This window comes from Chinchilla lanigera, unplaced genomic scaffold, assembly GCF_000276665.1.
Source record: "Chinchilla lanigera isolate Chin_1 unplaced genomic scaffold, ChiLan1.0 scaffold00081, whole genome shotgun sequence".
Lineage (NCBI taxonomy): Eukaryota > Metazoa > Chordata > Mammalia > Rodentia > Chinchillidae > Chinchilla > Chinchilla lanigera.
This window is the reverse complement of record NW_004955482.1, coordinates 9,946,167-9,973,661: the sequence shown is the minus strand read 5'-3', so window position 1 is coordinate 9,973,661 and position 27,495 is coordinate 9,946,167. Positions and strand designations below refer to the sequence as shown.

The 27,495-nt window shown below is 57.5% G+C and overlaps 1 protein-coding gene across 2 annotated transcripts in view; it reads left to right on the top strand.

Annotated features, from left to right (window-relative positions):
* Rbm19 (RNA binding motif protein 19) overlaps nt 1-27,495 on the top strand; it is a 102,361-nt gene that overhangs the window by 58,936 nt on the left and 15,930 nt on the right. For both annotated transcript variants that reach the window (XM_013503702.1, XM_005403230.2), the window contains exon 22: nt 17,788-17,893. In XM_013503702.1, coding sequence (XP_013359156.1) covers nt 17,788-17,893 — 106 coding nt within the window. The remainder of the gene's footprint in view (nt 1-17,787; nt 17,894-27,495) is intronic.

Here is a 27,495-nt window from a genome sequence, read left to right as displayed (position 1 = left end):
TGGTGACAAGTGACCGGATCCAGAAACCAGACAGACAGCTTCATGTCTAGCTCAGCCTGGCAGTCGCATGGCCATGTCCTTGCTGCCTCGCCTGGACACGCTCCAGTCCCTCATCTGTGAGACAGGAGGGGCAGCCCCAGGAGCCCCATCGAGAGACCCTGGGTGTGCGGGTGACGTGGCCTTGTGTTTGGGGGCTTGAGGTCAGGTCACATGCACTCTGTCGCTGTGCAGAGCTGAGAGTCTGGGCGAGTTTGGGCCTCAGTTTCTGCATGTGTAAAATGGGGATAATAGTTGGTAGTGCTTGCCTTGTGTTGTGAGTGTTACGGAAGTTAAATGGTAAAAACCAAACGTGGCTTTTATTTTTGTTTTGCAACACTGGGGGTTGAATCTGAGGCCTTACACTGGAGCTACATTCCCAGCCCTTTTTTTTTTTTAATTTATTTTGAGACAAAGTCTTGCTAAATGAAGGTCATGCTAGCTGGGCTCCAACTCATGATCTTCCTACCTCAGCCTCCTGAGTGCTGGGATTACAGGCGTGTACCGCGAAGCCTGGCCCCTGCTGTGGCTTTGCACACTGCTGCACCCGTGTGAGTTTCCTGGCCAGTAGTGTAGCACTGGGGGGGTCCACTGGGATGGACTCTGAGAGGGACCATTTCATTTGCAGTATTTGCTCAGCTCCTTATTTCCCAGTTCCTCGGCAAGAACTCAGCTAATGGAGCCCAGAGCCATCCTGGCCCATGGGCAGCTCACCATGTGGGGACACTGCCTGCACTGGACAGTGCTCCTCTCCTGTGTCCTCCGGGTCTGGCCCCCTGCAGCCTAGGTGTATTGTCCGTGACCACCACAGCCCACCAGTCATGTCCAGCCACCACTGGGCCTCTCCAGCCACTCCCATGCCTCCTGGAAACGTGAAACTCTCAGGGCTGGATTGTTCTAGGGAGGATGGCTCTCACCCTGTGTGCTTTCTGCTCTTCCAATTCCTTTCTCTCTCTCTCTCTCCCCCTCCCACTCCCCCTCTCCCCCACCCCCTTTTTTGCTCCCTGCAGGGCCCCCAGACCCAGAGTAGATCTTGATCCCACACCCCTGGGCTCTTAGGATAGCGGATAGCTCCAAGGCGCTCCAAGAGGGCAGTGGGGACTGGGGACATCTAAGGGTACCCGGGGATCTGCATTGCCTGAAGAGCACCTGGTTCACAGAGACCGGCAGGGGTCCTGGAGGCCGCTGTGGAGCCCTGCACTGCCCTCTTCCCTGGCTGTCAGCCCCACGTTCCCCTCGGCCTTCTCTTACTCCAGTCCCTGCTAAGCGGGACATGCCAAGTCTTTGTCTTAAGACTTTTGTAGGAGTGTAGAGCTCCTTTAAAAGAAAACCTGCCCGTTCTTTCCCTCTGAGGAGTTTTGCTAGCGTGCAGAACTGCTGTGCGTTGAGGCGGTGCTCGTGGTGTGTAGGGCCAGTCCTTGCCCCTCATACTCAGGCCCTGAGGCTCGCTTGGGTCACAGAACCCAGAGCCTGGTTTCCGCTGGACAAGCGGCATGTTAGTCACTTCCCCATATTTTGCTGGTGCAAAATACCCAACACCTACAACTCACAGCGGAGGTTTATTTAGCCCATGGTTTCCAGCAGGTTCGGTCCATGGTCAGCTGGCTCCCAGGGGAAGTGATGTGGGGGAAGGATCTGGTGGAGAAAAGCTGCTCAGGAAGCAGAGAGGAAAGGGAGGAGCCAGGGACAAGGAGAAACCCCTGCGGGTCCCACCACAAGACCACCTCCAGCCAGGCCCCACCCCAATGGCGCACTCAGCCAGGAAGTCATCCGTGGATGAACACACTGGTGAGGGGGCGCAGCACCACATGGTCCAGCCACCCTCCAAACTCAGGACTACCTAGGAACGTCTTAGACCTAAAGCGCAGTGTGGTGGGGATGGAGAGCCCAGCGCTCCCAGGCGGTCTAACCTCTCTGGTGTACAAGCAGTGGGGGTTTCTTTCTTCTCACCCAAACCACAAGGCCCCAGCTCTGAGGAATCCCTGTGTAATGGCCCTGCCCTGGCTGCTCCTCCTGGCCACAGCGACAGGAGGACAGGTCTCCTTACAGACCTAAGATGTGGGTCCCAGAGAACAGAAGCCACCAGGACTTGGTGACAGCCAGTCTGGGGCCTGGAGGGTTCCAGGCAGAAGCTTCGGTGGGAACAAAACAGCTGTGCAGAGCCACTGTGGTGTGGACAGGCGTGACCGGCCTGTCTGCCGTGCACGCCAGAGGCTCTGCTGCCATTCCCAGAGAGCCGAGACCCAGGTACTCCCAAGGGGGGCACAGAAGTGACACGTGGATTTCTCCAGGGTCCTGGCGACCAAGGCAGTGGCTCCCTGTCACTCCTCCAGCAGAGGATGCAGTGTTTTCTCTCCTGTGCTGCCCCCGTCTCATTTTTGCCCACACGGGGTCCAGGAGAGGAAGGGAAGGGCCCCTCAGAGGCCTGTCCAGGCCGTATTGGGAGGAGAGGCACGCCTGGCTCTGGATGCAAAGGCAGCAGACCTGGCAGCCCGGGGAAGCTGCGGTCTGCAGTAGCGGTCCCTGCAGTTTTTCTAATTCACTTCTTTCCCTCCCACAAGAGCAGATAAGTGCGGCTTTCCCACCTGCCTCTGGGTAAAAAATGTTCTCAGCCTTCCTCTCCCCCACCAGGGCCTCCTCTGGCTCCAGGAACTTAGATTATTTTTTGGAGGCGGGGACATCAAGCCACACGACACTTGTCCTCCTTCCTCCCTTCCCATGACAGATCGTTAAATTATTCCGAGGGAGCCAGAGCTCTGAGGCTAAATTACCACGACGGCCGTATCATGGCAACTGTACCTGTCTCTCCTTCTATCACTTTGCTCCGCAGCTGCGGCGGCAGAGAACTTGGTACGGAGAAGTCATCACGGGGCAGGCGGGGAAGCGAGGACAGCTCCCGCCTCTGCAAGCGGCACCCCAGCCGGAGTGCAGTTCAGGGTGCCCGTGTGGCCGGATGAAAAGCCCCCCCGGCCTTTGAGACTATGTGAGGTTGTTGACAGCGGTGTTTTTAGAAGAGGCAAGGCAGAGTGGGCCTCCGCCTTTCTGGGTGTCTGGTTTTTACCCTCACTCATTCATTTTCTGATTGTTGAGACCAGGGTGTGGCCATGGGGGATATGTTTTTGACCAAGACTAGTTAGGCCCCTGCTGTGCTAGAGCTGCCACACAGGTGGGAAGTGGACGGCACATCAGGTGGCCTCAGAAAGCAGTCACACTGCAAAGCCTGGCGAGGGGGTGAGGGGGCGATGTACCTGGACAGTAGCTGGGGCTGGGGGCTTCCTCAGAGAGGCCTTGGACCGGCTCCCCACCCTGGGTGACTGAGTTTTGTTCATGGCAGCCACACCGTCCTGCTCCCCCAGAGGACCCAAAACCACTTGAGATGTGACTCATGCAGAAAAACATCCACAGCAAGGCTACAGAAAGAGCCTCTGTCTGTCTGTCTGTCTCTATCGAGATCTCAGAAACACATCCAGGTCACTGCTCTAAATATTTAATGAATCCAGCTCTGTGCAGATGTGGGTTCGGGAACCCACAAGGACCCAAGGCAGGTCTAGAGACTCACACACAGGCCCCTGGCCCAGAGGCCTGCCGCCAGGGGCAGGTTGCACACAGCAGCCCCTGGTTTAAGCGGCTGGGTTTTGTTTAACATGTGCCCTGCGACCTTGAAGTGTGTGTGTAGTCCTTCTTTATCCTTTGTGGGCATTCGTACTTACAGAGCCTCTTGTGCTTTACCTGGTGGCCCTCACCGCTGCTCCCGGGATCTGAGGGGTGTCTGGAGCAAGTCATACTGCCGTTGAGCTCAGAGCGGAAGCTGCCTGGGTCTCCAAAGCAAGAGGTCACCAGGAAGAAACGCCAAAGCCCCTCTCTGTAAGCCCTCCAGCTGCCCACAGGGACGCCTCGATGGTGCCCTCCTTAGGGGTACATGGAGCTGTCGTGGGAATAGGAGGGGCCAGCATGGTGCCATAAAGCCTAGGCTGAGGGTTCCCACAGTGGAATACTGGTTCAGCCTGAGCTCCCTGGCAACCTAAGAAATAAGGGAAACAAGTGGTGCTGCTGGGGACCACATGGAGCAGGGCAAAATGTTACATTGTCTTAGCACTGCGCTCTTGAGAGGAAGGAATGAACTGCAACCCGGCTGTGGGTGAAAGGGAGCTGGCATTTGAGGCATCACTGGGTTTTTTTCTTCTCTCTTTAAAAAATAACCTCATACAATGTGCGATTATTTTTATCCAAGTCCCGCGCGTGGTATAAAAGTGAATGGAATAAATCCTAAGGGTCCGTCTTCGTTTGGTTCTCCGGGATAGCTAACTGGGAAGACGCCTTCTTACTGGCAGCCCCCCAGGGAGCAGCGAGCAGGGACGGGGAGGCGAGGTCCATACACAGGTGTGTGCCAGGGCCACTGCTGTTTGGGACCTGCCCAGTTCCAGGCACCCAAGGGTGGAGCCCAGGAAGAGGTGCGGAAGTGAGGCTGTCACAGTGCCATCCAGCAGGGCTGCCGCCGCCCTCTTCACAGCTCTGGCTGTGTCTGTTTCACACCGGTGCTGACCCTCTCCGCACGCTGTGCATACACTGCACCCCGTTCCTGGGCCTTGCGCATGCTCAGCCAGCACTCTGCACTGAGCCACACCCGCCACCCTCCACAAGGTCATGGTTCTTCTCCCGGCCGCCCGGTCTGGCTCTGTACATTGGCTCGCTCCCCAAAACTGCCCCACCTCATGGCCCCTGGGGTACAGGACACGTGGGCGAGCCGGGGTGCAGAGCCCTAAGTGGGCCTTTCTCACCTCTCGTAATTAAAGAAAGCAGCTGGGTAAGCAAGGAGGTAAAGATACCTGTCCTGTGGGAGAAGCAGTCAGGACGCAGGGTGGCAGGAGGACAGGGTCGCTATGACCCTTGGGGTGGGGCAGGGGTGGCGTGATCTAGTGCAGGGGTTCTCAAGAGTTTTTCTAAAGAACAGAGCAACTCTTTCTAACTTTGCACCTCAGGGCCTCTGCTGTTGTAGCTCAAAGCAGCGATGGACAGAACTGGAGATTTCCAGTGAATTCCTTTTGTGTGTCTTCATCCGTGAGATCTGGCCCGAGGTTGTGCTCGCCGGCCCAGGTGTGAAAGCATTGGTCACCCTTTCCTCCTCTTTGCTTGACATGGAAACGGAGGCGCTGTCCCAGTGCTGAAAGTCCCTGGGGAACAGAGCTGGGCCTTGGCGCGGTGGCTGCTTCGAAAGTGCGCTGAGAGCCACCTCAGACCTGGGTTCTGAGGACCGGCCACGGGAGCTCGCATCGCAGGGCGGCTGCTCGTGAGCGCCCTCTGACTTGTGTTGCTCCGAGGTACTGCATTGGCAGCAGCAGATGTGCACGCTCAGGGCAGGGCTCACAGTGGGCTCGGCTCCCCCAGGCCACTCAGCACCCAGCCTCCAGGCGGCAGGGGAGGAGCGAGCTGCAGAGCCCTGGTCCGCTCACACCCGCTGCTGGGCGCCATAGGCCAGGGCGGGCACGTGGCCCTGCTGACTCTGCCCACCCACAGGCTTGGAGTGCTGTGGACGGCTGGAGAGCAGGTCCTGGACCCTGACCACAGCCACGGTGGCCGTGTGCAGCCCTGTGGGCCCTGGTCTCTGAGGGGCACTGGGGAAGCAGGAGGGGTCTTTCTCCCCCGCGGACACCATGGGAACTGCCCTCTGTGGAGTTGGGGAGACTGAGATGGGCAGAGCATCCCAGAGGCCACCGGGGCAGCCCTGGGGGGTTGAGGGGACGCCTGCCGGAGGGCTCAAAATGCCATCACACAGTCTCGACGATTGCTGGGCGGCAAAGAGAGCCTGCTGCCCTCCCTTACCCCGCCTGCAGAGCAGGCTTGGGTCCTGGCCCGGCAGCCCCCAGACCCCAGGACCCACAGACCATACAGATGTCCCGACTTCCTGGGAAGGGAGGACCCCCTTTCCCCCACGCAGTCCCCGTTCTGTCCTTCATTCGCTGTTTCCTCGCATCCTCTTCACCTCTGAGTGCCCTCTGCAGTCCCGGCTCTGTGCTGAGCACGTCAGGCACACTCACATCGTCATCGTTACTGGGACTCAGTGGTGTGTGGGCACTGTGACCATTTCACAGATGGGCAAGCTGAGGTGAGAGCTGCTGCACTTCCAGACTTCCTGCCCCTTCTTCCCGGTCTGTGCCAGCCCCTGCAAGTTTGGACTGCAGACTCAGCCCCGCTGTTGAAGCCGCAGGCTCCCCACAAGGGCCGCAAACACCTTTGCTCCAGCAGAGCTTCTGTTTCAGAGGCTGCAATCCAACCAGAGAAACTGAGGCTCATTTTAATTATCTCCCACCTACCCTCAAGGGTACAAAAAGCTTTGATTATTTTCCTCTGAGGTGGTGGGCACACATTGGAGAAAGCTGTAGCTTTGTCTTCCAGAGGGAGCTGGGTGGCGGGCCGATTCCCAGACAGCCCTTCGCCTGGAGCGGGGTCACCGAGGGCCCTGTGCCTTGCCAGAAATGTGATCTTGTCTTCCCTCCTTGCCAGCTGCAAATGACGCTCTGTACTTCTGCGGTGAGGTTACAGCGGTTGCTGCCACACTGACCTCTTCTGGCCCTAGTTGGTTTTTTAATGGGGAAAAGAGCACCCACCTGCAGACGCTAGCAGCCTCTCCACACAGGTTTCTCTGTTTGTACGCCCAGCTCCCTAACTCTCACCTCCTGACAGAGCCCCCGGGAGCCAGCCCACCAGGAGCGGAGGCTCTAAGGGTCCCCTCTCCGTCCCACTGCGCGGATCAGCGTGGGCCTGAGGTAGAGCTAACACATCACCCAGCCCCAAGCCCCTTTCTCCCTGGCGTAATTGAATCAAGGTCTTTGTTGGTTTGTTCGGCCCCAAACAAATGATCCTTCTCACAGATCCATCTCACCCCTTCCCCGAACCTTAAAGCTCACCAGCCGTCCTGAGCTCCAGTTGTTTTATTGTTGTTTTCTTCCCCAGACTTTTAAAAATAACATTTGTCCCAGCAGGGTGAGTGGCTGTCCTCCCCCCCGAGAGTGGGGGCCGCGGCAGCATGAATCACCACCCTCAAAGCCTCCAAGGCCAACCCTGGGACGCAGGGCGGCACACAGCCGCCTGTGTGGCATGTCCTCTGCAGAGGCCTCTCCACTGCTGTCTTCCCTGGTCTGGGGTCTCGGAGTTGGGGGTCTGCCCAGTTATTTGAGGCACGACCTCAGGCTGTACCCCACTAGAACAGAAAAGTGACCACCTCCCAGCCGTGTATGACCCGTCGGTCCTGGGGCTTCCGCCAAGACACAGGGACTCCTGCCCAGGGAACGGGCAGTGTCTGAGGTGGGCTTTCTGGTGCTGTGCTGGTTAGAAGTGTCTCCCCTAATGGCAGGTGTCAAAAGAAGCTTCTACAAGGCTGAGCTCTACACAAGCTGCCCTCATATCGGTCTTCATCTCCTAGGCCTCTTTTCCACCTCCTCCATCATTTGCCTGGTGGCTTCGCAGTGACAGACAGGCTCCCACTATTGGCTGAGGAGGGAGGCATTGTCCCCCACAGGGTTGCAGCCAGCATCTGCCACCTCCCTGCGTGCCCTGCTTCCTGTTTCTGGTGCTGAGGACCTGGTCGTAAAAAGGGCCAGGAACCGAAAAGGCCAGGAAAAGACAAACACCTGTGAAGAATGCGACCTGTCAGCAGGGCATCTTGCTGAACATCTGGTGTATGCCAGGGGCCATGGGCACCACCCTGGGCACTGCCCCCTCCATCATCCAGCAAGGGAAACTGATTTTTTTTTTCTTTTTTTCCGGTACCAGGAATCGAACTCACGACCTTGCACTTGCCAGGCAGGCACTGTGCCTCTGAGCTAAATCCCCAGCCCCTGGGAAACTGATCTTAACGAGCAGGGAAGAGAGTACTGTAGACCACAGTGCCGGAGAACGTCAGGAAGACAGAGGCAGGGATGCAGACGCGTATCCTATGCAGACAGGACTGGGGTAGGGAGGCTTTGAGGTCTCCAGCCTGGCACTCTGTCCCCTCACTGTTGAACAGGGCCATGGCAGGGGTAGAGATCACGTATTTGCCTCTGTGCTGAGTAGGGGCCTAGGCCAAAGGCGAAGTACCTGGCTCTTGGGGGACCACTAGGAGAAGACATGCGAGAAACTGCCACTAGGAGCAGACATGCCCAGCTCAGATTGACACCCACAGTGTGTCCTATGTCCCATCAATGACTTTGTCACCTCTGTTGTAAAACATTAGTGCTCTCTGAAAATATGGACCACTCAGTGGAAGTTTTCCTTCAGTACCCAGGTCCTCTTCCCTTCCCTGCAAGGGACATAGCCTGGGGGCCGGTGGGAGCTCTTGAGGGATGGCTGCCGCCGTTCGCCCTGTGCCAGGTGTCACCTGGCTGATCCACTTGTCTCAGGACTACCTCAGCCACCTGCCTTTCGTGTCCTTACGTGACACATTAGGGTGGACCATGGCTAGCTGAGAACAGGGCTGACACAGCAGCACAAGGTAGTATGAGTTCATGAAATCGGCCTTCGTCAAGGTTTTGAGCATTGAAGTGGATCCCAAAAAATGAAATTGATGGAAATGTTTGGGAAGTTTCCCAGGCTGGCCTCAAACTTTAGCTCTTCCTGCCTCAGCCCCCTGAGCAGGTGTGGGCCAGTGGCAAGAGTGTCTTCCTGCTCAGAACCCACGCTCCTTCAGGGCTGTGGGTCCAGCCACCTGCTCTGTTTGGCAGGGAGCTCACCCCATCTTCTGCCACTGCACCAATGTGGCTCCCACCACAGCCTCCCAGGTCCCTGCACCCCACTTCGCAGAAGCCACCCCAAGGATGGTTTAATGGAGTGAAAGATTCTGATCTTGGTGATGGGAAGGAGCCGTGGGGACCGGTGTGTGTAGGTGTCATCTGTCACCCCACCCACCCCACCCCAGGTCCCTGTAAGGGTGGCGGGATGGAAGGTGAGCGGCAAGTTGTACCGTCCTGGTTCTCGCAGTTTCCAGAGTTGCCATCGGGGTGCCAGGTGGGAAGGACAGCAATCACAGCAAAAGGCGAGAGACGTGGCGGGTTAAATCCTTAACCAGTTTCAAGCTAACTGGTCTTCTCCCTCTCTAATTTTTGTCCTTCCTCCTTTCAAACATTGCCTGTCTGGAGGATAACGACATGAAAGGGTATTAAATTGGGTCTGAATGTCCACCTCTGGCTGGCCACACTCTTGTAACGATTTCATTAGCCTGAATTATCCACTTTATTTTCTTGTAATGGGATTAGCCGTACTCAAGGCAGCTGCAGACCAGAGGGGGCGAGCGCAGGAAAGGCGTCCGCTGCGGATTTCATTAACTCCAGAGGAGGGTGGAGGGTGGAGGGTGGGGCTGACCGTATGCCACCCCACGCCCAGGCCACGTCCCCATGGCCACATCCCCATGGCCACATCCCCATACCCTCCATGTACGGGAAGAGGAACACTGGCGGTCCAGCAGGCATGCGAGGCCCAGGCCAAGGCAGCAGCACTTGGGTCTGGCTGAGGGCTGGCTTCTTAGGGATAGTTTCTCCCAGCTGTCTTGTGGAACTAGTAGGACGTGTGTAAGCTGGAGAAAGGCCGCATGGGTAACAAGGTCAGTCCTGCCCTCTTCACTGGGGTGGGGGGCCCTGTCATCCCAGCTGTCTGCTGGACGCAACTGCAGCTGCTGATGGTCAGGGCGTTGATGAGCACAGCTTCCGCACATGCAGTTTCTGATACCAGCTGGGGCCGGGGTGCCAGTGCCCGTTTCACAGGTGACAAAAGAGAGCCTCAGAAAGGCGGCGGCAAGTACACATCTGACTCCAAACTCGGATGCTCTGGGTGCTGCTGTAACTCGGCCGCTCACTGTCAGAACTGGACCCTTCTGCAAAAGCCACCCACTTGTGGGATCCCTGGTGAACTACAGATGTCACCAGATGTGAACTCAGGTTCCGCTTGGTACCGTGCCCGGCACACACACCCTCAAATCTTACAAGGAGTGGCCCCAAAAAGTGCCTGTCAGCAGAGTGGATTGGCAGCGCAGGGAGGAAAAGATAAGAATTTTCATTACTGTCTAGGTTTTATCACAGCCTTTGAATTTTTCTAATTTTTAAACATGGAGGATGGACTTACTAAGCAGCAGAACATACACATGCACACATATTGGGGATACCTTCTCAGCACTGTTTTACCAGGGTACGCACCCACCTGAGAGGGACAGAAACGGAGAACCACCAGCTCACAGTCAGTGCCCTCGGAGACCAGAGCCGGTCCTGTCCACTGTCTTCCCAGCTCAAGTCCCATGCCTGCGCCCTTCGGGGACACCTTGGAGGTCTTTGCCAGTACTCACAAGGTCCACTTCACCTGCACTTTAGAGCTAGGTATGCACGGTGTCCAGTTCCGAGTAGATATAGCCACAAGTGTGTCCACGCCAGGGACAGGCGCCATTCAGGAATCTTGGTGGCAAGAGCCCATAGAGTCCCCGAGAAGCCACAGTCTCTGAACACAAGGTGAGGGGCGGCAGGCGGCGGGTGACGAGTAGGTGAGGTCACAGAGGTCTGGGAAGTAGGGAAGGAGCGGGATCCTCGTTGAGAGCTCTTAGACTCAAGTCAGAATGGAACTCAAACGAGGTGGCTCAGCACCTGCCGTATCTGGCAACACTGTTTTAAAATGTTTTGGTTTTGTTGCCAGTATTGTAAACTTTTAAAAGAATCTGGATACAAACTGCTTCTGCAGGAGAAGAGGTGCCAGTCCTGGGCTCACTGTCGGCCTCGACAGCTAAGCTAGACGGAGGGGCCCGTGAGGGTCTAGGCCCCGTGGAGCATTGGCCCCCCGCTCAAACCTCGAGCGGGCTCAGGCTTACCTGTCACAGCCCCTGGGGTGGCCGGGACCACATCTCTGACAAGCTCCCTCCTGGTACCAGTGCCACTGGCCCAGGACCACACAGAGATGGGCACTTACTGCCGGGTGGTCCCCCGGGGTCCCGCCCCCAGCTCTGCTGGCTGCTGTACCTGTTGGTCTGGCCTTGAGAGACTGTGTCTTGGATGAGGCCAGCTTCCCTCCCCACCTACTGCTCTTGGTTATCTGGCGGCCTGGAAATGACTCGCCCAGGGTCACCCAGCCCTGGACCAGGCGCCTCTACCTTCTGGACCAGGTTCCCCATGCCAGCACCTCCGCAGTGAGGCCCTGGGCACCATCAAGAGTGCAGCCCCAACTCCAATTCTGAGATACCATTGAACTGCTCGTCACCAGGACTTCTCATCTAGAAAAGGAGAGGGTCATGCTTGCCTGGCGAGGGCCCTGTGAAAGGCTATTGAGAAAGCTAACCGCCGTCCTGCATGCCTCTTCACTCACCCCCTTGGAAACCAGGCCGTTCTTCTGCCTCTGAGAGGCCAGATGAAAGGGAGTAGCACGCTGATGGCGATCGGGTAACCTTTCTGCATCCGCTCTCACCGAGCTGAGTGGTCCGTAATTGGAAAAGTTCAGCGTAAAAGCCACTCTTTAAAAGAGCGAGCACCAGAACAGAGTGAGGACTCCACACCGAGGTGTGGCTCCTTTCGCCGGCTCCGGAGCCATTGCCCCTGAACGGAGTGGGCTCAGGCCTGCGGGTTGTCCACACTCGTCCATCCACACCACCCAGCAAATGCCAGTCCACCCTGACGCTCCATGCCTGTCTCTCCTTGGCCAGGCTTGTCTGTGGAGCCCTGCATCTTCCCTTCCCTACCAGGCGGGCACAGCTCTGAAGTCGCTGTCTAGGTCCAAGCTCCACTGGTAAATCATGGAGCGGGCTGCCGCCTTGCTTGATGCAATTTAATCACTGCGGTCAGAAGTGTAAACACGGGTGATTTGAAGGGGTCCCCAAGGGCCAGACACTCGCTGCAAAAATACGGGGTCGTATTACACACAAGAGCATGACCCTAAGAGGCAGAAGGCTGAAGGTTCTGGCCCAGACGTGAGTCCTTCCACACCGGCCCAGAGGTCACGTGAGGTAGTGCAGAGAAAGGACAGGGACCCAACCCCCTGGACCCTTAGCAAGGACTCTGGGTCTGAGTGCAGGTCTGGAGGCTTTTCTGGGTCTTAGGCCAGTCCCAAGTGTAAGGACCCTGCCGTCTGGGCTGAGCTTTCTGTGTCCAGTGAGAGTATGGGGAGATAAATCAATAGATAAGCCATGCAGACAGTGATCAGACGTGACGGTGCAGCTGGTGGGCGGAGGAGGCAGCATTAAACAGGGTGGCTACCAGGCAGTGTTGGCGCTGAGAATTGCATGAGAAGGAGGTGTTGGTGGCAATATCCAGGTAAAGAGGGTGCCAGTCACCGGAAAAGCAGGTGCAAAGGCCCCAAGGTAGGCGTGCATTTGGTGGAGTCAAGGATGAAGGGGAAAGCCAGCATGAGTCCTCCATAGGAAGAGAGGAGGGCCAGGGTGTGAGGTAAGACAGGAGATTAGGACCGGAAAAGCAGGTGCAAAGGCCCCAAGGTAGGCGTGCATTTGGTGGAGTCAAGGATGAAGGGGAAAGCCAGCATGAGTTCTCCATAGGAAGAGAGGAGGGCCAGGGTGTGAGGTAAGACAGGAGATTAGGACAGGCAGGCATCCAAACAGGCACAGCCTTCAGTCCCCAATAAGGAATTCGGAAGGATGGGGAATTTAGAGGAATTTAGAGGATGGGGAAGTCCGCAGCATGTTCTACGGTGTGGGATCAGCAATGACTGACATTTACACATGACTGTGTGGACAGCAGTGACCACTGGGACCCCTGCAAGAGAGAGGATGCCAGGCATGTGCCTGACAGGGCAGAAGTCCCCTGGGGCAGTGCCCTGGTGGGGTGACAAGTGTAGACACTGGAACTGGGGCAGCAGCCGATAACAAGTCTCTAGGTTAGATTGCAGCAGCCTCTGTTTCCCCAGTTGTCACGGGAGGTGTGTGTAGCCTGAGAGCCATACGCACGCAACATTTAACACGCAATGTTGTTTTCAACCCTATCTTTCCTGACTCGATTGCGTGGTGCTCGCACATGGACTGTGGGATCCAAACCTGCGTGTATCAGGCGTTACACGCACTTGTGCAAACAACAGTCATTGCAGTAGCATTCCAAGCTGCCTGCATGTGTGTGTGCTTGTGTAGACAGGTGTGTACTACTATTAAGCAGACGTGTAAGTTTTCTCATTTAATTTACATGCAGCCCAAAACAATTCCACTTCCCTGTATGTAGCCCAGGCAAGCCCAGACGTTGGGCCCCAAGCAGTAGGGGATTGCACGAGGTAGTCTGGGAAGAGCTATCATGGGAGGCTTTGGTTTGTGCGCACCTGGAGAGGTGAGACATTGAGACACTCCTCCAGACGACCTTGTTGGAGACAAAGGGATGGGTTTGCCCCTAGAAGTCTTTCCCCCTTGCCTCAGCTAGGACCCTTAGCCCTAAAGAGAAAGAACCCATGGAGTAGGAGATCTGCCGCCCTCTGGGAATATCCGGTGTTCCGGTCACGCCGTCGCTCCTACTCCTGGTCCCTTGGGTGGCAGCAGTGTGTTCCCAGTGGTGTCTGAGCTCAGCTGGGGAGAAGTTGTGCCAGCAAACTTCCCCATGGGACACAGCAGGGCCAGGACGCTGGTCCTTCCCGCGGATCCAAAGGACAGCAAGGACTTAGGTGGTCCTGGGAGAGAGGGGCAGGGGCTGCTCGGGCTGTGCTCAGCCTGTGTCTTCGCTCAGGAAGGGAAAGAAAGAGAGAGAGGTACAAGGAGACCCGTCCCTTTGTGATGGCAGCCCTGGCTTGCACGGAGGGGCGCATCCCCACCCACCACAGACACACAGGGCACAGGCCGGGTCCGCCTCCGGGCCTGTGTGCAAACACACTTTGCATATCCTGGTGTGTTTACCGGGGCTGGGTGTAATTGGCTTGTCTCCCTCTACACCTCGGCGCCCCTTCAGACCCCCATGCCCACACCTCAGAGGAAATTAGCAACGTGACATCGTTGAGAACCCAGAACCTGCCACCAGTCCCGCACACCACCAGCCTGGTGGAGGGGGTGGGGCCGCGGCGCAGGGAGTAATTGGTGAACCCAAGGTGAATGAAATAATTGGAAAAGTGAGGTGTGAGTTTGTTACCGGTGTGTGAGCGTGATGGGGGAGGGGAGGAGGGCCATGTTTAAAAGCCCGGTATGTCCTCTTTATTCACAGCTTCTGATACAGTAATTGCTATTTTGTGGTTTCTATTATCTACACAGTGGGGAGCGTGTGCGTCTCTGTCCCCCAGCGCCAGCGCGAGGCTGTGCCGGGGAGGAGTCCCCAGGTGCCCTGTGGCTTCCTCCCTCGCTGGTCCCCGCGGGCCTGCCCCATCTCACCCCACATGGCCCTCCCCACCAGGAGAGGGACTCATGCAAAACTTCCTTCAAAGGCCGCTCTTAAAAATGGCTGGCGGACCTTGCCGGCAGATAAGACCTTCATAATGGCTGGTATTTATACATCGCTTATCTCCAAGGAGCTAAAGGTACTTCATTGATTTTTTTTTTCCTCCCCAACCTTTTTTTTCTCCTCCTTTTTAACTCTCTTCGGTTATCTCTCTGCCATCGCTGGTGTGGGCCTCTTGTGCAACTCCACGTAGTCTCACAAGCACCCGAGCTCCTTTGCTGTCCACCATTGTTCCCAGCAGCAGGAGAAGAGCTCACCTGGGCTGTGCGTCCCCGGGCTGTGGACATGGGTGTCACTTTGCATCTCTGGCCCTTGACTCTGATGTAGGACTCAGCAGTGGTGACACTGTCGTCCCCCAGTTGTTGTTTTATCTGGAGATGCTGTGTGTCAAAGGTCCAGCACCTGGAAAGCACTCCTTGGTGGCTGGGGTGATGGTAGCAGTGCTGGTGTCCTGAAGCCCCGCTGTACATCTTGGGAAGTGGCCACAGGTGGCTGGACATTCCTTCCAAGATCTGGCCCTAATCCTCCAACTCCTCCTCAGCGCAAGCTTGAGTTCTCACTCTCGCCCTTGCACTCTCGTAAAAGGAAGTAACCTGCTGTCGGTATCCATCTCCCTGCAGCTGCCTGTGCCTTTCATTTGCACACACCTGTCTGTCTAGAAGCCCCAGACTGGGGCTGGGACAGACCGCCAGATCCCCATCTCTGCCTGCGATCTCTAGTGGATCCAGAGGGTCCTTCTGTCACAGCTCCCCCTGCCAAGCTCTCAGGTGCCGCTTCTCAGGCAGCGGACGCCCAGCCCCTCCAGCCTCCTCACCAGCTTCTTTCTCCACCTTTTAATTATCTTCCTCGCCTTTCTCAGGACTCTCAGCTGCTTACCATGCATAGAGCATCCACAGTTTGCAGTGTGCTGCAGAAGCAGGAATTAACCTCAGCAGTCTCTCTCTCTCCCTTTCTCTCCCTCACCCTCTCTCTCCCACTCTCTCTCCCTTTCTTTCTGACACACACATGTACACAAACACATACACACATGTGCATGTGCGCACACACAGCCTGGCTCATAGGAAATTACACAGGGCTGAAAAAGCTAGGCAGAGGGTGCTGAGCCCATCCCAGAGAGAAGACTGGCTTCCTGTGGGCAGAAGGGCCTGGGGCTCAGTCTCCTCTCTTTCCTCTTTGTCCTAGGTCCCTGACAGTCTGCACAGGGCTTTCCTAGCCCACCCCACATGGCTTTTGCTTTACCCAGACCTGGCCAAGCCTCAGGAAGAAAGGGTACTCAGCTCCTGAGACTGACAATCCCCACCCAGGGGACAGAAGAGAGCTGAAATGTGCCAGAAAGTGAGCTCAGGCCTGGATTCCCTTTCCAAACCTGCCACTTTCTAGCAAGAACCAGCTGCTGCGCCCTCCCAGACAGTTCCTTCATCTGTAAAACAGGGAAGATGAGACTTACAGCAAGCAACATTTGCGCCCTGCATTTACCCCATTGGCCTATTCATTAATCCTCACCCCTTTGCCTGAGCAGGTGGAAATTACCAGTGGCCCTGTCTACCTTCGGGGCTTCTGTTTGCTTGTGTGTCTGTTACAAAAATATCCTCAGGCATCCACTGAGGCTAAGGCTCCGGGCTCCTTTCTGCAGATCTGGCGATGAACAAGATAGATGTGGTTTCCACGACTCAGAGCTGAGTCCCAGCCCCGGGGAAGGCAGGGAAGTTAAATAAGCGCTAGCTCCACAGTGTCGAGGCCAGGGCACCGTGAGCCATGACATTACAGGGGGTGGCACCAGCCGCAGGAAGGTGGGAAAGGCGGCTCCGAGCTAGCAGCAGAGATGGACCCAGGGGCCGGGGTGAGATGGGGAACCAGGCAGAGGGACCAGCAACCCTGAGGTCCCAGGGGCTCCCTGAGAGCTTGGAGCCAAAGACCATTAATCTGAATGACCCCACAGGCAGACTTGTCCATCCATCACGGCCCTCTCTGTCCCCGCGTAGGCACGAGGACTTCCTTGGAGGAGGAGAGGCCACTGCGTGTCTGTCGTGGGATGTGTTGGCCTTTAGGTGGCAGAATAAAACAGCATTTGGAGGCTGGGCTTCTGTTGCTCGCCACCCTCACCTCCTCGTGCCCCCTGCCCAACCTCTGACCCCAGCCCCGGCCCCTTCTCAGTGGGGAGACTGACGGGGCTCGCTCTGCTCTGTCCCCTCCTCAGGAAGCTGGCCTTGTCGCGTGCGCCTTCCCAGTCGCCTGCACACAGGAGGCACAGGGAGGGGGAGCAGAGCTGCCGGGGAGAGCTCTGAGGAGACGTGCGGATTCATTTTGAGGATTCATAATGTCACATCCCCACTCCGTCCTGCCTGCAGAAATTGGGCTGCCAGATGCCTGGTCATGCTGGCAGGGCTGCGGGTTAACGCCTCGGATTTAGCTTATATCATTTCACAAGAGCTTACGGCCTTTACTGTGTTTTTTACCTGGTCGGCCCCTGGCCCTGAAGCATCCTAGACCGATGTGTGCGTGTGTGTACGCCCAGGCGGTTGCAAGTGTGTGTAGATTTTCAAATAAAGTAATACCTCTCCTCAGATGCCATGCACATTAAATATTTATCGGCAGCAATTTGCACGTATAGATTTGATAAATGGACGTTAGGAAGGGGCTGGGGGTGGGCAGCAAGACGAGAGGGCCAGGGAGGCCCTGGGAAAGCACAGTCCTTCGTGCTGGCGTCGATGGGAGGTTGGGCTCCTTAGAGAGGCGCAGGGCATGGGGTGATCTGGGCCGTGTTCACCTCTGCAACCCCTGTCGGGGAGAGCAGGCCCCCTCTCCACAGCTCTGCCTGACTTGGGCTGAGCCAAAATCAGGAGCTCCGGAGGGAGGAGATGCCGCTTGAGAGCAAGGGACTGGGTGTCACTGGAGCGTGCTGGGTCCCAAAGGTACCTCCAGGTCCCAGGCCCTGGGTCAAAGAGAAAGGTCCACTTCACCCGGGCAGCCCAGCATAGGGTCGCAATGTGCCCAGCTGGATGCAGAGGCAGCCTAGAAAGGTCAGGAGTCCCCACTGACGCCCTGTCCAACCCAGCAGAACCTTACCTCACCAGAACACCCCCAGCTCAGCAGCATGGGTACAAGGCTGGTTCCTCTGGCAGAGTCCCCTCCCACAGGGCCCGGAAAGACAAGCGGCCTCCAGCTCATTACAGAGGAACCAAAATTTTCCATCAGCGTCTCCAGCCTACTGTTCTCCTCCAGGCCGGGCCTGAGAGGAGGAGGTTGTGTGCTTGAGAGAGAGTGTGTGTGTGTGTGTGTGTGTACGTACGCCCCTGCATACTCGTCTTTGTCACCTAAAGGAATAAATGAGCATGTGGTATCTGGTCTTACAGGCCCCAGTTCCTCAACTCCTGCCTCTGTCTTTCGTTTCTAGCACCTTCGGGGAGCTGAAGACGGTCCGGCTGCCAAAGAAGATGACAGGGACGGGCACACACAGAGGGTTTGGCTTCGTGGACTTCCTCACAAAGCAAGATGCAAAGGTGAGAAGTGGCTGCTCCCCGCCACCCTGCTTCTCCTTTTCCTTCCTGGTCCTTTGCGGGAACAGCAGGACATCACCACTACCGCCCACCATCCTTTCTTTGTTCCCTAACCCCGCTAATTTTGCACTGCGACATCCTCAGAGGGGGAGGGAAAGCACTGGCGTTTGTATTTGGAGGGAGGGGCGGTGTCTGCTCTACCCTCCCTGGCTGTGCACCTACTAGGGCCTCCCAGGCCTCTCCAGCAGAGGAAATTCGTGTCCAGGTATCCCCTCAGCCTGAGCGGTGTGGGAGATGCAGTGTGGACAGCATATGCAGAGAAGGGGGAAAGGCACCCAGAAAATAGCGTGTGAGAACCCTCCTCACCCTCTTCCTCCTTTTCCTCCTCCTTCTCCTCATCCTGCTCCTTTCCCCTCTGGGCTCTGTCTGTGCTGGTCACACACAGGGCAGCCTAGGCAGGCACCGCTGTGTGCAACTGGCATCCGAATACTCTGCATCCTGGAGGCACAGAACACTTCTGGCTTTGAAGCAAGGCGGCTGTGCTGCTTTTGTGCTCAGGGCCAGGCCTCACTCCTGTCGGATGCTGGGTCCTGCCTGGCTGGCATAGGCCCTCTTCAGTGCCTGTGTCACTGCCCTCACAGCCCCAGGCTCAAATGGTCAGGACCCAGAGGAGAGGTGGCCATGGAGCCATCACCATGGCCTTCCCTCTGCAGCCTCTGAGCTCACAGTGGCCTTTCCTCTGTTGGCTGTCCTCAGGGAGCCCTCCCTGACGAGGGACCTCCCAAAGAGAAAGAGGGAAGCCCTGCGGGGCAGAGCCCGCGCCACCACTGACATGACCATTCTGAGGGTTTACCACTGCCAGTCATGGTGAGGTCTGGACGTGGCATTCCCTGGCCCCTGTGCACAGATGTGGTTGGTGGGGGGTGCTGTAGAAGGGAGGGGCGGAGGAGTGAGGGGCAGAGGCCCTTCCGGAAGTTCAAAGCAGGCTTGGCGAGCCACCTGGGCCTGCGGTGTCGGGTCCCCTATGACGTCCAGCCTCAGTGCCTCCTGTGTCCCTGTGCATGTCACGGTAGGGCACCTCTGCTTCTTGGGTTCCTTGCACGGCGTGTGCCTGGGTACATCGGGCACCTGTACTGTGGAGGGGCTTCCAGGTGGCCCATGGTACCCAGGGCAGAATGTGGTGTCACTTCCAGAGCAAGCACAGCTGTTGCTGTGTTTTGTAGAGGTGGCGGCCTCTCTCTCTCCATCCTGTTTCTGCTTCTGTGTCCAGCTCCAGGGAGGGAAAGGGCAGCTGAGGACAGCAAGGGCTCACCCCGCGGCCTTGGGGTCTGGCACTTCTTCCCCTCACCTCTGCCAGCGGCTATTTCTGGCCCCACCTTCCTGCCGCAGTTTTTCTCTCCCAGCTGCCAGGGCTGGGACCCTTTGTACCCACGGTGTGGAGCAAGCAAGCCAGGCCTTCAGAAAGCCTGATTCCAGCCGTGGCAAGCGTCTCCCTGCAGAGATCTCTTTGCTCTTTTCGCCCTCAGGGAAGCTGCCACTGCTCGCCCTTCCACTCCTGGTTGGCGTCTGAGTGGAGAGCGCTGTCCACTGACACACAGAACCGTGCACTCTCTGGGCCAGAGCACAAGCTCTGAGTATCATGCATGTGGCATCAGCTCCTGGGGCGTGGGCTTCTGGAGAGACAGCAGTCAGCAGAGCACTAGGGACTTTCCTGTGTCTCAGCACAGGGTAGCTGGAACCCAGGCCCCAGGCCTCACCTGTTCCTGACCCCATGGAATCGCCCACCAGCGTCCTGGTCCCTTCTGCCGGTGACCCCCGTGAGGAGCTGCAGTTGGTCACGGAGCATTAGCAGTTTCTTGTGCCAGGTCTGCCCTGGGAAGTCCTCAGACTGAGGGGGAGAGGAGAACAGAGAAAGTGTGGTGCAGTCAGGACCTTGAGGTCAGAAGCCCCGCAGAAACTCCTGAGAAGCCAGGCCAGGGCCTGAGTCCAGGTTTCTTAGCTCCCTACACACTTCTCACTGCAGCGGCTGCCAGGGCCTAAAGGTGTCTGCCCCACAGTCTCCACTTCGGTCCTGAGCATGTGCTCATTGCCTCAGCCCCTAAGTGGGGCGTTCTGAGTCCTCTGTCCTTCCGTGAGACCCATGTCTCACTTCTTGTATCCCTGGGGACACAGATCCATGGGACCCTTTCTGGAGAGAAGATTGTTGCAAGGGCTTGACAAGGGCTTTGTGGCAGAGCTCAGAGTACCAGGCAGCTGCCACTAATAGCAAAGGTCCCCGCCATCGTGGCTTCACACAGTGTGTTCACCACACACACCGCTTCTGCCCCACCCTGCAGCACTCAGAGTACCCAGAGTGGGGCAGCAGGTTTGCATGGGGTCTCCCTCCCTGATCCCTCAGGACATCCGCTGAGCTCAGCTCTGCCTGCAGCAGGGCCTGGCACCTGAAGGGAAGCCCAGCCCCAAGCTGGTACCAGGATACTCTGGCAACCTGGGATGGGACCGGGCCATCTGCGATGGTCACAGGCACTGGTGACCAGAGCCCGGCTCAGGGAAGCCAGATCGATGAGCTGGCACATTCTCCCAGCCTAGGACATTTTATCAGCCCCTGATGTCCCAAGCAGTAAATGTCAGTCCCTGTGAAAGTGCTGGTGTTATCTAAACCACCAGGTGTGATGATCCGGCATTTCTCCCAGATCCCGCCCGAGAGGGGAAGCGGGAGGTGAAGGTCGAGGAAGGCAGGAGAGTGGGCATCACAGGCAGTCAGGGACCCGCACACAGCCTGAGCACAGGGGTCCCCCAGCCCCGCCCACACCCTGTGCACTTGTGTCTGGACAGCAGTGCCACCTCTCCAGGCCACAGCAGTCTCAGAAAGGCAGTGTCTCTCAATTTCTGAAATCCCACCTTGAGCAGTGACCGTACTGGACATTTGGGTGCATTATCACCGATCCTCACGGGACAGGCCGTGGGGGCTGTTTGGCAGTTGGGTACACTGAGACCTAAAGGCTGGAAGTCACTTGCTCAAGGTCATACAACCCATACTTGGCAGCTAGGAACAGTCAGGTTCCTCCCTGCCCTCATTCCCTTAAACTGAGTGCCACACTGTCCCCACACTCTGTCCCCGCACCCTCCTCTCACACAGATCAGGGTCCGCCTGTTAGAGATGCTCTGCAGAAGGCCCAGAGGGTCTCCCTGAGAGCTGTCTCTGGGTGGGGAACATCCCTGGGAGGGGAGCATCTCGGGGCAGAATCAGCCCTTCTGGTCCACAGAGGCTCATGGCGCTCACTGAGAGACACAGTTCCCTGGGTCTCCCTGCCCCACAAGCTGGCTCTGCTTTCTACCTGGGCAGGTGTGCTGCAGATTCCTGGCTAGGTGTGCCCATCCCTATTGGCTGAGCGGCCACCAATGGCCACTGGGATTCATGGAAAACCGCCCCTTGCTCCCCCTTTAGCTGGAGCAGGCCAGTCAGGGTGGGAGGAAGGTAGAGCCTCGCCCAGAAGGGGAAGGAGGCGAAAAGGGCCGTCAGTCCAGAAACCAGAACGCTCATTTTTCCCATGCACCGCACCTTTAATTTCTTCCTCCCCAGCTACCATGCCTTTGTACTTTTGCAGTGCAGCTGTTTTTATTTGCTGCCGCTGCTGTTGTTTTAAAAGGTCTATTTTCACATGGAATGTTATCCAATTAGCAGAGCAATGTGTTGGCTTAAATAAACACTCGGGGGGAGCCGGCGGTGGGGAGACGTGATGGCGGCGGGCGTTGGCAGGCAGCTCATCTGCCGTGGTAAACAACCGCGCCTTTAATTGCAGGGTCGCTCCAGCTCGAGCCTCCATCCTCATTTCTCACTTGTCCACCAGGCTGGGGGTGGGTGCAGGGAGCAACGCGGACACAGGTCCTCAGCCCAGCTCGGGCAGTACTGAGGGTCATTAAGGCTCCCATTCGGCCTGTCAAGGGTGCTGCCCACACCCTACAGTCTCCACCTGTAGGACCCATAATGCCTGCTGGGGCAGTGTTAGTGACAAGGAGAACCGAGGCCTCCTCCACCTTCACATACGGCGAGGGTCGCTGTCCGGTCATAGTGATATGTGCTCATGTCCAGGTGACTGAGTCCGAGGAAGGGCAAGAATCCAGTGTGCCCGGGGGCCCATGGGAACGCAGCAGGGTCTAGAGGGGACCCTGCCCCAAGGAAAGGAGGAGCAGGGCAGCATCACAGACACCCCTGGCCCATACAGGCGGTGCCTGGCCGCGGTCACTACAGCCTGTGTGTCAGAGCTGCCCGTCCCTGCTGAGGAGTGTGGGTGGGGCCCACTGCGAAGGTTAGAGGGTGTGGTGCAGGGAGCCCCCATCCCAGGTGGCCCATGGCCTTCAGGCATGGTGCAGCTGAGAGATCCTCTGGGCCCCGTGGGTCCTGAGCTTTCCCCTGGGAGCTTGGCACTACTTGTTCTGTGTCCCCCAGAACGTTAACAGGAGGCAAAGCCAAGAACCGGGGTTCTGTCCCCACTTCTCTGCTGCCCAGGTGTGTGTGTTCTGTGTGACATTCACACCCGTTGTGTAGTGCTGGGGTTGTGCCAAGTTCCTGTCATCACAGCCCTGGGTAAAAGAAAACGTGTTTGATTACGGAGCTTGTGTTTCAAGGCAAGGACTTGGGCTCAGCCAGCGTGTTTCACAGGCTGAGAACCTACAATCAGGTTGAGCCACCCCCCTCCAATAAGCACAGGCCGCACGGCTTGGTCACTGAGGAGCGGGCAGCACCAGGATGCGGCTCCCCGCAGACCTGTCCGGCCAGTGAGAGACTGTAGTAGAGAGAACTGGCTCTGCATGTCTTGTTCAGATTTACCGGGCCATCAGCTGGACTTACCCAGGAAAGGTGGAAATCTCAGCTAGAAAGCTTTCTCCCGTCATCAGTATTAAAATGTCTTGCCGCCAACAGATTAAGAGCAGGTGCCAGGACCCCGCCCTGCAGGTCGCCCAGCACCCCCACTCTGTAGCTGACAATGTGGAAACTCAGAAGTCTCTCATCATGTCACAGAGCCAGGAAGCAGCAGGACCAGGCTTTGTGCCCCCACTTTGAGCCCAGAGTGTCACCAGGCCACCTGCCTGTCACCTTGTGAGCCCTGGCCCCAGCCCTCTTTCCCTGGTGGCTGTTCTGCGTGTGCCAGGAGTGTGGGGACCTTGGTGTCCTCTTCTCTTGTCCCCTAAGACAGTACTCGGCTCAGTGCAGGGGCAGCAGGTCTCAAGGGACGTTGAGCTGAGTTAGATGAAGCCGAGAGAAGGGAAGGTGCCGGTTTCAGAGAGCTGAGACCCCACAGCTGGATGGGAGCCTGGGGGTGGTGTAGGACGCTTGCTCCCAGTTCCGTGGTGTGGTTTCTCAGAAGGGACCCAGTACTAACCCAGGGCCCACAGAGGAGTCGCTGCTATGCAGAGAGCTCAGTTTATCATAGGTCGAACGCCTGGCTAATAGGCGGCTCCCCCACGCCCAGGACGTGGGAGCTGTGGGCACTGAGAGGACAGGGACACATAGCAGTTGCCGCCCACCTGTCCTCTGGGAGGCTGCTGAGAACCTCCCAGGAAGGCCAAGCTTCCCTCCGGAAGTCACCAGCCTCTGGGAAAGGAAAACGATCCAGGCCCGGCAGTACTGGCGGGACCCAGGTCCCCTGTGCCCCTGTTCAGTGGCCCTGCTCCTGAGCATGTGGACATTCTTGGCCGGCTTAGAACCCACTGACCCGCGCTCCAAGGGGATGTATAGTCAGGGCACATCGACCTCCCCGTGCTCAGATGTGTTCAGCGTCTGCCAGAGATGCAGCTCCTACATACTGGGCAGCTCCCCAAGGAGCGGGAGGGGACCAGAGTGCCCATCCTTGGCCATGCCTAGCAGGCGTGGCCCCCAGCAACTCGTCGAAATCCCTGGGGCCAGGAGCACTGCCAAGGGCACAGAGTGGCTTTTGTTGCTGGGACAAAGCTGCTGTCTCCAGGGAGTTGCAGAAAGGTCAGCCCGGCACCACGCTGGCAGCCTTCCAGTGCCCCCCTGGCCTTGAAAGATGGCCACCAGGCCCAGCTATAGTCCAGCCTGCGCTGTCATCTTCACACCACTCACAAGACCTCCTTCTAGGGAATCCGGACCAGGCGGCGCCAGGCCAGGGCTCCCCAGACCTGTGGTCCATGGCTCACGTCAGAGAAAATAAGCAAGCCAGGGTGTCTGCACAGCCAGGTCGGAGACCAGACAGTGGGACAGCCCTGGAGCCTAGTGCGAGCTGCTCCACATACTCGCAGGTGCCCCCAGTTCACAGAGCAGGGTTCTGGCTCCAGATGTGCTGCCTGAGGCGGGGAACCCATCCGTATCCCCCTCAGGGCAGAGGGACTGAGACACCACTGGAGTGAGTGTCCCTGGTCTTTCAAAGGAATAGATTTGTGGAGCAGTAAATAGGGCTGGAGAACTCACCAGAGACCAGTGACAAGGGGGAAATGTTATCTCCGTTAGGCTGAGGGGTCACAGGGAGGAATCCCCATCTCTCCTCCCTGCATCTGTACCACTGCCTCCTGTTCTGTAATTCCAACACGGGAGGCTGAGGCAGGAGGATTGCTGCGAGTTTGGGTCCAGCCCGGGCTACAAAATGAGCTCAAGGCCAGCCTGAACTGCCTTGAGAGTCCCTGTCTCAAAAAGACCAAAAAAAAGCCTCTGGGTAGAAAGCACAAGGAGCCCTGGCCTCAGGCACGGGCATCAGCTCCCAAGCTTAGAAAATGGGGTGACAGAGATCGACCGTCAGTACCTGGCAGGAAGAGGCTCCAGGGCCAGCAGGCCTCTCTTGGGTGTTCTGTTGCTTCTGGATGGTAGGCGTGCTTCCCTAGCAGGCCAGCAGGGGGCTTGATATGCGGTCTCTGGGAGCTGGCAGCGTGGGTCCTGGGCCATCCTATGAGGTCCCACATGATTCGTCTGGTGCATAGGGCCAGTGCAAGACGGTGCAGCAGATTTGCTGAGACCGAAGGCTAGGTGGCCCTGGCCTGTGCCCTCCGCTGAGTCATGCCCATCCTCGAGCACTCTATGGGCTCCCAGCAGGGCCAGATGGGAGCTGTGGCGGGACAGCTAAGCCAAGCCACCCTGACCGGCCCCTCACCGGGGAGACTGGCACAAGTCAGCGTTGCGGGGCAGAGGCAGGCACAAGAGCTGTAGTGTGCCAGGAGCACCCCTGGCTGCAGCCTGTGAGAAGGACAGAGCCTCCCACAGCTGCCAGCAAGACCCTTCCTGGGCCTGCCGGAGATGAGCCATCCGAAGGCAAGGAGAAGGAAAGAACGGCCTGCGTACGCACCACAGCTGGTGCCTGCTTTCCCCGCATTGGAACGGGAGCATGGTGCTCGCTCTTGCGAAGCAGTGGAGTCCTGTGCTGGGACTCTGTGAACCCTAAGCCACGGTGCATGCCAGGAAGGCCTGTAATTCCCAGAAAGGAAGCCCAGAGGCCTGGGAACATGGAACTCCCCCAGGGGCACAGGGCCTGGGGCTCTTTGGGGAGAGGCTGGGCGCTGCCTGGAGCTGAACTCTGAAAGCTCTGGGGAACACAAGAGGTGGTGTCCTTGGGGTCACACGCAGAGAGAGAGGAAGCTGCAGGCCGAGCATCTGTGCTCGTCCCTCTGCTGGGCCCAAGCCTTCGCCCCCTGCCCCAGCCGAAAGCCTCAGGTCAGGACTGTGTCTTCCTGCTCTTCACCCCCTCCCCTGTCCCCTAGGAAGTCTCAAATACAGCAAGCTCTCATTACGCCTTCTTAATGAAATGCAATTACTCTGGATTATCCAAAGCCAATTTTAGCTTCGAATCACTGTCCTCACACCGCCTGTGACAGTTTACGGCCACCGCATTCCAGCCACCGCAGCAGTGGGCGCCTGAGAACGCAGCCCGATATCCTCTTCCCCTGCAGGGACTGGGACAAGGAAAAGTAATTCTGCTATTTTTGGAGAACCCCATCGTGTGTTCTACCTGCAAACACGAAAGGGTTCGGGTCCCAGCTACCCTTGTTCATGCTCTTTGGCTACTAATGAAAAGTGAGGCATAAATAATAATAATAATAATAATAATAACAACGACAGGCAGCATTTTCTGAGGCTGCTGACACCATACCGTATGCTCAGCCTGAGACCAAACAGTTCACCGAATCCTCCCCATGCTTGGGTGCTGCCTCTCTTTTACACATGAAGAAGCTGAGGCTCAGAGACGTTAAGCAAGTTGCCCAAGTTTGCACAGCTTGTAAATGCTGGAACTGGGATTTGAACCGAAGTAGCCCAGTGCAGAGCTTGCCAAGCTGCTATCCTCTCCTACCTCTGAGCATGGAACGCTCTTCCACGCAAATGAAGTGCAGGCGAGCTGCAGAGAAGTGATGGCATTTGCCAGGGGTGACGTCAGAGGGAGCCGGTCTCATTCCGTTCTTCCAAGTTTGGGCTGATCATCCGCTAGATGTAGCCTCTCGGCCGGCCGCCCCAACCTGCTGTGCCCCGAGGACACAGCTCCTCGGGGACCCTGGTGTGGGGATGGAATCCCCGCCTCGCCACACTCCCCAGCGCCTCTCCTCCAGTCAGACTGTTTCCTGCCTCGCCAGCTGAGAGCCCGTGTGTTCAGAGCTCTGAATGGGCCATTTCAGCGCAGAGTCCAGATGCAACTTTATATCCGCCTGGAAAAAGATGCAGAGCCTCTGCTGGAAGGGAGAGAGGCTTTTAAATGAAAGTTTAAAAAAGGGAAAGAAAGAGTTCCCTGCACCTGGCCCTTCTGCAGCAGCACGGGGAGGGCAAAGCGACCCTTCGGCCTGGCCCTGGGTAGTTCCAAAGATGTTTTCCTGCTCCTCCTCCCATCCTTGCACCTCCGGTTTTATTGCAGAGATGCTGGGTTCCACGCCCCTGCACTCGCTGCCAGTCTCACCCTTAGCACCTTGGCAGAGGAGGACTTGCCCAAGGTCACCACGTTACCTGCTGCGACAGCGCCCCAGACCACGTGACTTCAACAACAGAACTGTCCCAACTGGCAGTTCCTGCAGTTGCAAGTTCAAAGGCGAGGGGGCAGCAGGGTTGGGTCCTCCTGGGGTCGTCTTCCCAGGATGCCTCTCCTGGCTTCCCGCCGTAGCTGGCAGTCCTCAGCGTTCCTGGTTTGCAGTGTCATCACTCCCGTGTCTGCCTCAATCCCCACACGGCGGCCCCCTTGAGTCACCAGTCCTGTGAACGAAGGCTGCCCTGCCGCAGTGTGACTTCACCCCGCCGTGTGGCTCCTGCAGCCACTTGTTTCCAATACTCATCACATTCTGAGGTCCTGGGGTGAGGACCTCATGTGTCCTCTTTGGGGGATACAACCCGGCCATAGCAGGCATGCCACCGGCAAGGCAGAGTGGCTGGTTCCGGCTAGCCTGGATCTCTGGTTACATGGCACCTCTTGATCCTACAGAAGTCAGAGGGACAAACCAGCCTTCCTGTCCTGGTCCTGTGGCCACTGTCGCTGCCCAGAGACAGAGCGGAAGCTCCCTGGGGCCCTGTGACTTTCAGCCCTTCAGAGACCCCTGGGGCCTCATCCTCGTTCAGCCGAGCGCCTGCCTGGGGACTCACTCTGCTGACAGACGGGGTACACGTTGCGTGTGAGACAGGA